We start from the raw sequence: 10,308 nt of genomic DNA, 5'->3' as shown, positions 1-10,308 counted from the left end.
AGTGGGGAAAAAATATCATAAGCACAACTATTTGTCTTTGTTTCCTCATGTCATAGACCCTTGAGTCCAGCATGGGCTAGAGCAGCATATGTGTTGATTTCAAGAATATTTATTTTCTCTTTGTAAAAGAATTAAATAAAAAGGTGTTTATTTTGTTCTTTACTTTTTGCTTTACAAAAGCTGCACTTCATGTGTACAAAAAAACCAAGTAAAAACAAATAATGCTGCTGGTTTTTTAATAGTGCTAAGCCATCTGGTCAGAAATCAAAATTTAAGCTTTGAGACTGCGAGAAAGTATAATCCATCATGAACTTAATCCAACCTATGACCTTTTCAGTGTAGATATACAGAGAAACTTCTGAAGCTGAGCTTAGAGAGATTTCTCAACAATTTCTTGCTAGAGATACTTAGAATTAAGCGCAAGTAGGTGTCAGTCTTCTAGATCACAAAAGGTAGGTCTTGCTACATTGAAGAGCTTGTAATTTTGATTCACTTGGGTGTAGCCTTGAGAGTGTACCTTGAGGAGCCAGTCCTAGCTGAGGTACCATAGGATCAAAAAAAACACAACATAAATGTACTCTTATGCTGTGTTTTCTCAGGAGCTTTCAAGTTCTAAAGAGCATCATTTGACAGTAAAGACAGCTTGCTGGCATGTCAGTGTTCAAACTATTTTGGGCTTTGTAAGTCATGACAGTTCATAAAACTTTACCTGCAAACAAAACCTGGAGCACTATTCAGAGGAGAACTTTTTGCACAGCACAAAATTAATAGCTGTTACTTTAAATTAGATGATGCTTTCAAATACTCTTCAGGATCATTTACAGCAGGAGCACATACCCATTTTGGAATTGGCCAAACTATGAGTCATGGCAAAAACAGTCCCCTTGCCCACATTAAATTCTGGCTGCCTGTGAGCTAAGTGTCACCTCTTCTCTATAAACACTGTTGTCTCTGTGTAGCTGTTTAAGCATGTGCAAATGAAGCCAAATTTCCAGTTGGGGTGTTAATTTTTTCTGATGTTATTTTCTCAGACCCACAGTTTTTGACAACTTTATTTATTCACTACATTTGCAACAGTTTACTAGAAAAGCATTTTAAAAAACCTAAGTATAAATGTACACATTACATTAAAGTGCATTAACAAGAAACAAAATGTCATCTCACACAAAACCGAAGTGTATTCCCATAATCCTAAAGACAAGTGTGACAAAGAGACATGGACGCACGTACACAGGTCAGTACTTACCGCTGTAACAGTGTAATGTAAGAGTGCATTCTGAAATTCTTCTGTTTATGATTGTCTACCAAACTAAACATTTTCTTTGGGATGTTACCACAGGTGCATATATGAATTTTGCTTTTTCGGTTTGAAGTTTGGTTGCTCAATTAGGGGAATGTTCTCATTTCTTTTTAGAGAATGATTCTACATTGCCTAATGCACATTTGTGTGGATGCAATTTAATACTAGCACAAGATCTCTCCAGTCCTTTACACCATACCTTCATACCTTCTCAAGTCTTAACTTAACTTTAAACAGATAGCTGAATCACTTTAGGACTTGTAATTCTGCTGAGGTCTTCTAGGCTCCAAATAGCTACAAAATATTTCATTTAGAATTTTCAAAAAATTTCAAAAAAAACTTATCTTTGTATAGGAGGAAGAATATAATTGTAACTCTGCTCATTGTCTAATAAATGGGCAAACTGTCCCTAATCTACTCCTATGAGTATTTTGCATGTTTTACATATCTATATATATATATACATACGTAAATACATATGTACAAACACATGTATACTTGTTCATATAGTCTCTCTGTGTTACTGGCATTTATACACATTTCTTCTCCTTGCATCAGGAAAATAAGGGCCTAAGATCCATTACATGATCAATCATACCATATTTTAACCATAAATCCTATAGCACACAATTTATAGAATGTATGAAGATCCAAAATGCTTTAAAAATGTTGCTAGCCTGCAGGGTAAAAGACCATTCACTACTTTCAGAGAAATAATCTCTGAAAACTGTCTTTCAGATTTTTGACTGTTTACTTTCCAGGCTTCTTATATATTCATATATATATATGAACTGTGTGTCTAAAGAAATTACATTTGTTTCAATAGCGTATGATGCAGGAGTAAACCATAATGTTTGGATGCTTGGCAATTCAGTTGCATAATTACTTACACTCCCCTCCTTTTCCTCTTCCCTTTTTTCAAATCACAAAATTTTAATCAGGTGAAGGTTGAACGAAGGTTCATCTGGGTAGATGTTGCGTGAAACTGTTCCATCTGTGACCCTGGGCAGTTAATGGCTCTTTAGCAATGCTTTATGTCTTTGACCCATATGCATCCTCAAAATATATGGAAGAGCATATCTCGCAGACTGCTCTTAAGGGCATCTCAGTGGTATTGAGATTAAAGAGATACAGTACCAAAATAACTGGAGGGATTTTAAATCAATTCCTTGCTTCTAAATATACAAAATATATGTATGTATTTATATTTGTCAATCTATTTAAATATTTACAATAAGCAGAGTTAAATTAATAAGGAGCCTGGCTGGACAGTGCTGGGAATCTAAGGACTAGCTGCTTGTGGGGTTTGGTTTTGGTTGGTTTTGGTTTTTCAACACATTGGGGAGGAAGGGAAGAGTTCTATAAAACAGGAGGTCAGTGTGAAGGCCTTTGTGGCCATGTTGGATAGGAACAGTTGGGTACATGCTTCAGCACAGTCTAGTATAGTGGCCAGCAGCCTAGGGATCTGGCATGGAGGTTTCCTTCCCATCAGTATAACAAATCTCTTTCCAAGAAGATAAAGGCAGCTAAATAGAAAGAGGACTGGAGGGCTAGCACACACTTGGGTGTTACCCTTGAATGGGACAGAATGGGAGCAAGGAGCTTAACTGGCTCTAGAACTCTGAAGTACTCTCAAGCCTGCCAATTTTGATGTTGCTAAGAGAGCTGCATTGGGAGTTTCTCACCTTTGTATTGATGCTTCTTGTGATTAATGAAAACGGTAAAAGATTTTATACTGCTCATGTGGCTTTTTAAGCTGCTTAGCGAATTAAATTCTAACCCTTTTTTTTCTCACAGTCAATAAAGGAGTCCTGTAATTTGACCCCTCTCATTCAGTAAGCAGCTCCTGCTGTCATAAAGACTGCAATCCATTGGTAGGTCTGTGCTGAAAACAGCGCAAGAGCACTGGCAGTCCCAGTCGGAGTAATTGATCTTTGAGTTGAAGAAAATAACTTGTATAGGCAAATGCAGCCTTTCTGTGTACACTAGTTTTACTTACGAGATTATTTATGGTTTCTTGTTGAAACATGTCTCCTTGTCTTCCTAACTTCCTCTTCTGTCTCGAAACATGTAAAATTGTAACATAAAACTTCCTGTTTCCAGCTTAACTGTGGAAGTATTATGTATGGAAAATGAAACCTAGTCTGGAAAGTCAGTATGATAAGCACAAATGACATTCTGACACATATAAAGCAGTCTAGACAATTTGCAGAATGTACAGAAACTTAAAATTGTGCCAAAACCTGAGGTCAAAGGAATAATCATTTAGTTCTGTGATAACAGCATATAGCATTATCTAGCAAAGAAATCCAGTGATCAAAACACACAGTAAGACAAAAGTGGCTGTTTGAGAATCTGAATTCACCTTTGGAAAGGTTTCTAGTTTTTGCTTTTTGAAACAACAGGGACCTCCAGTCTGAAAGCTGTATCAGGCCTTCATGTATCATCTGAAGCAGCCTCCAAGGATATAATAAATTACTCTGTGGATTCCATTTTTCTCTTGCCTTCTGGAGCTACCAGTGTTGTGTTTCAAGTACTGATTTAGTCTTTAGCAAACTGGAGCTAAGTTCAGTGAGTAAGTTTTTACAGCTGGGAAATGTCATTCACTACAATCGCTGCCACTAAATTAATACAAGATTTTAAAATAACGCACTACATAGGATATAAAAACAAACAGTTTATTCTGTGAAGCATCCATTTCTTTTAAAAGTTACGATTCTAACTTTGCAATTTCTGTGCAAGGTTGTCCTAACAATGCAAAATCATTTTAAAGAAACTACAAATATGGAAGCCGGTATCTGAGATATTTCGTTAGAGAATGGTTCATGGTTTTGGCACTTTGTTTCTGTTAAAAATGGTAAAGTATGAAACAATGATGTTAATTTAAAGGGGATACAGGGTTTTAAGGGATTAGGGTCTTCTAGTTTTCAGTTATTAAGTGGAACAATTTTGGCACTTGAAAGCCAATATTGCTTTGCTATTACTAAGAAAACTGTTACAGTTAGTCTGTTTTAAAGATTGTGACTGCAGTTACAAAACCTAGACAGTCTTTTACAAGCAGATCTGAGAGGTGGGCTGCAGTTAGCATGGTTTTGTATTAAAAAAAACCTACATTTCTGGAGTTGTTTTGGGTGAAAAAAGAAATAGAATGCCTTCCTTTTGCCTTCCTTTTCTATTCAGTACCATGCTGTCATAAACATGATGAACAGTTCCATCATGTCTCCTCAACCAGCACTTTGAATGGCACTTCGAACTTCCATAGATTATGCAAAAGGCAGGGAAGTGAGATAAATGGGGAAGAAAAAAAATCAAAACCAAACATGTTAAAACCTTCCTGTGATGCTAACATTGCATTTTATGGATGACTCATGTTTCCTCCCTAAGTCTACCCACTCTATAGGTCATCTGGAAACTTGCACCATTTCTTTTATAAGCAAAAGGGACACTTTTTCAGAGTATTCTAATAAACCTAATAATCATCTTCTCCTTGTTCTACTAAACCTAATCATCTTCTCCATATTAGTTGTAATATTTTTCAGTGCTCTAGGAAAATTTTACTGAAAACAGCATGTGGAATTGTGGGCTAATTTTGTTTGCTTACGGTTTGTCAGGATCCATTCTGCTCATTTTTTTTCTTTTAGTACCACCTCAGAATACCAGTTGTGTGATCTGCTGAGGACACTATCTGTAATGTGCCTTTCCAAAAACAGGCTTTCCAGATGATAATTGCAAAGGTTACAAGTTTAGACAGAAATGCATTTACATAAATCAAAGTTACAGATATTATCAAAATTAAGTTAGGGCTGAGCCAATTGCTCTAAAAAATCTAAAAAGGTAAGAAATTCAAAAACCTAATGGAGACCTTTAAGTTCCTGAGATTTTTATCCATCTCAAGCTCTTTTCCCTTCACTGAGAACACGGGGAAATTATATTTAGCCACACAACACAGCGATTTCATCAATAGTCTGAGAACATACATACAATTCCACTTTTCTTAGAATATACGTTTCCTATAGCTTCCAAGTGAGCAGTTTCTGGTGATGCATAGCAAGAGCCTACTTGTGTTCATAAAAGCTTTTTAGTTCACATAAAATGTATAACCACAATGCTCCACCTATTACTGATAAAGCTAATTTTCCAGTAAGATGTTGTCTAGCTAATCAGCTTCCAAAGAAACTTGATGAGCTGACTAGCCCCCAGTTACTAAAGCTGATGGCCCAGCCCTAAACTATTTCTGTTTCTAAAATAAATAGCGTTGAAAATCTTTCTTTTCTAAACACTTTGTGGTTCCTTGTCATGCTCACACGCATGTTTCTGGGTTAGTTACAACTTCACCATTTTTTTCAGGCTCATCTTTCAGAAACTGCTCCACTTCAATAGAGTCCACCTTGGCATCTTCAGGAGATTTGTTTTCAGATTTGTTTAATTCCTCTCTTTCTGCTGCTTCTTCTTTTGTATGTGGTTCTTCTGATTTTTTCTTAATGCAGAAGAAATTTCCCAAGGCCAGTACAAGGGCTGAGGTGGTAACTTCAATTCCAGCAATAATGAAAACAAACATGTACCTCCCCGTTGCATCCAGGAGTTTTCCTGAAAAAGGCAACATTCCAGGTAATTAAAAAAAAGTGATTATCTTGCAGTGAATGTTTTTCTGCTTTTTAAAAATATTTTGACTCTCCTCTCTAGAATCACCATGATTATCTAACCAAGTTTTTTGAAATAGAATTTTAACAAGTTTGTAACAAAATATTTGTCAGTTATTTCGGTTCAGTTTAACAGTCACTGACTTTACATGACATCCCGAAACACGTACTCCCCCTGCACACACAGAGGCATGCAGTTCATCTGAAATAAAATCAGCCTCGCCCTCAGATGCAAGACATCAAACAAGCGCTTTGTGTTTCAGATAAAAATGCGTGCATCCATGGCTGGGATCTGTATCATCTGTATCATGATCTGGTCGTCATTATCCTCTTGCTCCCAATCTCGTTTACCTTTCTACATGGGCAGTGCACTGTCTGCTTTAAATGCAAATCTTATTCAATAGTCATAGTCTGGAGTAATTGACTGATTCTGACACTGGTAAGGGTGAATTTTCAAGGGACTTGGTGGATGTGAAAGAACAAGTGGGAGGATATGAAGGAAGTGCCTCCCCGAACCTGAAGATCAGAGTGCATAGTACTGGTTTTCCCATGAAGGAGGTTCTGTCACAGTAAAAATACTTGATGTTTTTAGTGTCTGGTATAAACAGTAGACATTTCATGGCAGTGACCTGGTGGGTTTTGGGAGGGAAAGTGTGTTTCAGTTCAGGGTCTGTAAAATGTATGTTCTTTGATTGGTAATTAATTTGCACTTTTGACTTCAAATTAATGAATTTGACTATTTTGTCATGTCCCCTTATTCTTGGGTTGTGAGACGTGCAATAGAAGCACTCTACCTTCCTTAAATCACTCCAGTTTTATAGTCCTCCTTGTAAGATTTTTTTTTCTTCCTTCAGATGTTTTCTTTCCTCCTCCAAGTCTACCATATCGAGAATGTATCCTAGTATTTCCCAAAGAAACTTGACAGGTTTCATGTTCTGAATCCCAGTCAGCTATCTACCAATAAGAAGTTCAGTGCAGGCCTTCAGAGGAGAAATAGCATCTCCAGATGGCAATTTAACCAATCCTGAAATAGATCCAAGAGGGAAAAGGTTCATTCCACCCCTTCTCGGATATTTCAGAGTGTAACTGCAGAAAGCCTTTGAAGCATGTGCAGCAGTAGCAACAATCTGCATTTCTCAAGTGACTCACATCTTTTCTTCTGCTCCCTTACGTTTTGTGTAAATGGATGCAATGCACACAATTTTAAATTCTGAACTAAATGGCATACTTGCCTGCTGATGGTGGACCAATCAGAACAGCCATAGCTTCTGCCAGGAGCACTAAACCGATAGCACTGGAAAACTTCTGCGTACCAACAATAGCCATGAGAACTTCAAACTGAAGAGCACCTACCATTCCATAAGAAATGCCAAAGAAAATACAAAAGACCACCAGTCCACCATAATCAACAGACATAGAACCCATAAGATCTGTAAAGCCATTAAAAATCATAGCAAAACTGAAGAGGTAGACACAGCGTGGTCTAACCCATTTAAGACCAGCTACCATTCCACAGATTGGCCGAGCAAAGATATCAATGAATCCCAGAATAGTCAGAAGAAAAGCTGCTTTGGTGTCTTGAGACCCTAAATCCTTGGCATAACTCACAACAAAAACCGGGGGAACAAAGAGGCCAAGCACCATGATAGATGCTGCTAGAGCATAGATTACAAAACCACCGTCTTTAAATACACTGAAATCCAGAAGTTTTTTCTTTACTTTCTTCTCAGCTGGCTCTTTGGTAGCTTCAGACTTTTTGGGTGGCTCCAAAGGTCTCATTAATGCTCCGCATACACAGCAGTTGAGCAGCATCCCACCCAGGATAAGAAATCCTCCTCTCCAACCGTACTCATGTTGTAGTATCTGCCCCAACGGTGAGAGAGCACAAAGAAACACTGGACTCCCAGCAGCAGATAGCCCATTGGCTAAGGGCCGGCGTTTGTCAAAGTAACGGTTTAACATGATGAGTGAAGGCTGAAAGTTTAGTGCCAAACCCAAACCTGTAGCAGAAGGTACATAAAAATTAATACTGGCCTACAATATCACTGTTAAAGATATTCTAATTACAATTTTTCTGACTCAAAACTTAAGAGAAAATAGTTTTGTTCAAAATGGACAAAGAATCCTAAGATAACACAAAGCATTCTACCCCCATAGTATTCTTGTACTTTATGATTACACTTCACACTATTAAACATTCATAACAGAAGTAAATGACATTTTTTTTCCACATTTATCTGCCATCTTTATAAAAGCCCAGTTGGGTGATCCTGATACTTCAGGTATTTTTCACTTACACAAAATTTCAGCCTAAAGCTAAGACATAAGTCATTTTCAGCAATGCGTACTACTTACCAGTAATCACACCTGCAGTTAGATAGATCTGAATGATGCTTGTGCAGAAGGAAGCTATCACCATCCCCATTGAGGCAAAAAGGCCACCCACCAGCATGACAGGGCGACAACCGAAGCGATTGACACATACACTACAAAGCGGACCTAGGCAAGAAAAGCAAGTTACAGTTGCTAAGATAAACCAACTTTTGCAACAGATTTTATGACACTTTGTATTTCTTTGGTGGACTTCAAAATGTTAGGTTCATGGTTGGAATCAATGATCTTAAAGGTCTAAGGTGTTTCCTCAATGATTCTGACTTGTTCTGTACTCTGTCCATACAGTCAAGCCAATCAGGAAAAATGTCCTTTCCTCTGTAGTCAAATACTTAAATCTTTTTTGTCTTCAGAGTGCCTTGTGATTTTTCTTTTTCATCATCTTCAGCAGCTACTGAGTTAAAGACACGTAATTTTAAATCCAAGCTGGATGGGCTTAAATAACTGTTTGGTTTAAGTGATTAATAGTAATTCTTCTTTGGAATGCCTTACTTGCACACAAGGAATGATATGCAGTCATGATACACACTGTAAATGGCTGTGTTACAAACTTAATTGTATGACACAGTACAGTTTCAAAACCAGGTAACTACTCACCTGTTCCATAAAGCATGGCCAGCAGAATGGAGGAAATCCATGCAGTGTCACTATATCCAATGCCAAATTCCCGGATAAGTTCTTTAAAGAAGACGCTAACTGCCTTAGGAAAGGCATAGGAGAATCCTGTGATGATAAAACAGCCAAAAAGGACAGCCCAGCCCCAGCCTCCATCAGGGGCTTTAACACCAGATGGACCATCGTCAGCTACTACAGCTCCCATGATGAAGCAGCTTGTGTGTTCCCTAAGAAACAAAAAGCAATTAGTGTCTAAAATTGCACTACCATTAAAACTAAGGCATGGAACTACTTTAAATAAGTCTTGAGGATGCAGTGCAATTTTAACTATTCCTTGTTTGAGTTCAGTTCTTACAGAGCTTGCAAAAATACATGAAAATGAGATGCACACAGCTGAGTTTTAAATTAATGTCCCCTCACAGCTCTCAAAGTCAGAAGTGGGTTTCAGCCAAATAAATCACTGTTTCATCGAAAAACTGAAGCCATTACAGCAGCTCAGGGGTCTATTTGACTTTTGCAAATATGTAATAATTACTGCATTAAAGTCTGCAGGACTTTTTATATAAAAAGACCTTGTTACATGAAGCTCCTGGCCTATTCGCTTAGGAGGCTTGGTGCATCACAAGTGTTCTGTGAAATGGTGGACTAATCACCCAGATTTTTTATTTCCCACCGAGGACAGCAGTACAGCCCTGATACGCTGCTGTCTTGAAAAGATAGATCCTTTTGAGATGATGATGAGGTGTCATTTTTCACACATCAGGTAAGTTCATAAGCTAAACTGCAATGAAAATCTCCACGAGCCATTTTTGTGGATGCTGGAAATTATTAACTCCAACAATGCTCAGTACAACTGCCCGCCTGAAGCAAATACTTTCCATTGTTGCTATTATGTGATCAGTAAGAAAAAGTAATATTTGATGAATCACATTTTTCACATTTTCTATATGCAGCCATAAGCACCTTTGCATCTAAAAATATTTTGTCATGATAATATTATGTTTCTAGGCAGTAATGCTGCCAGGTTTTAAAAGTGAGAGATGTGGGGTAAATAAGACGCTGAAAAGGCACATAAAGTGTCCCTGTATGTGAGGAGCACAGGGAGTTACTGCATCACAACAGCTAGGTTTTTGTAGGATCTGTGTTCTACACAAGTCTTGAAAATGTCAAGGTGACCTTCAAACAAGGATCTTACTCATTAAATCTTACATGTACAAAAATTGGCCATTTATTTAATGTGCAATTGATTGTGTCAGTGTTTCTCTTCAGTGGTATCTAAAAGAGGAGTGCAACCATAGTTGCACATGAGTAAAGAATGCTTCTGCTTTCAACAATATAAGCCTGCACAGCGATTGTTGTAAG

General features: G+C 37.6%; 1 protein-coding gene across 1 annotated transcript; it reads right to left on the bottom strand.

Moving 5' to 3' along the window:
• Nucleotides 1–5,600: 5,600 nt before the first annotated feature.
• On the bottom strand, nt 5,601–9,151 carry SLC16A3 (solute carrier family 16 member 3; the record flags this gene model as incomplete). The annotated part of the gene is made up of 4 exons (XM_082294295.1): nt 5,601–5,887; nt 7,173–7,940; nt 8,296–8,439; nt 8,929–9,151. 4 exons carry the CDS (start codon nt 9,149–9,151, stop codon nt 5,601–5,603), a joined length of 1,422 nt encoding a protein of 473 aa, XP_082150421.1.
• Between the last annotated feature and the right edge of the window lie 1,157 nt (nt 9,152–10,308).

This window comes from Coloeus monedula (assembly GCF_965178545.1).
Source record: "Coloeus monedula genome assembly, chromosome: 19".
Classification (NCBI taxonomy): Eukaryota; Metazoa; Chordata; class Aves; order Passeriformes; family Corvidae; genus Coloeus; species Coloeus monedula.
Note: the sequence above shows the minus strand (reverse complement) of the source record. Positions and strands in the feature narration are given on the sequence as shown.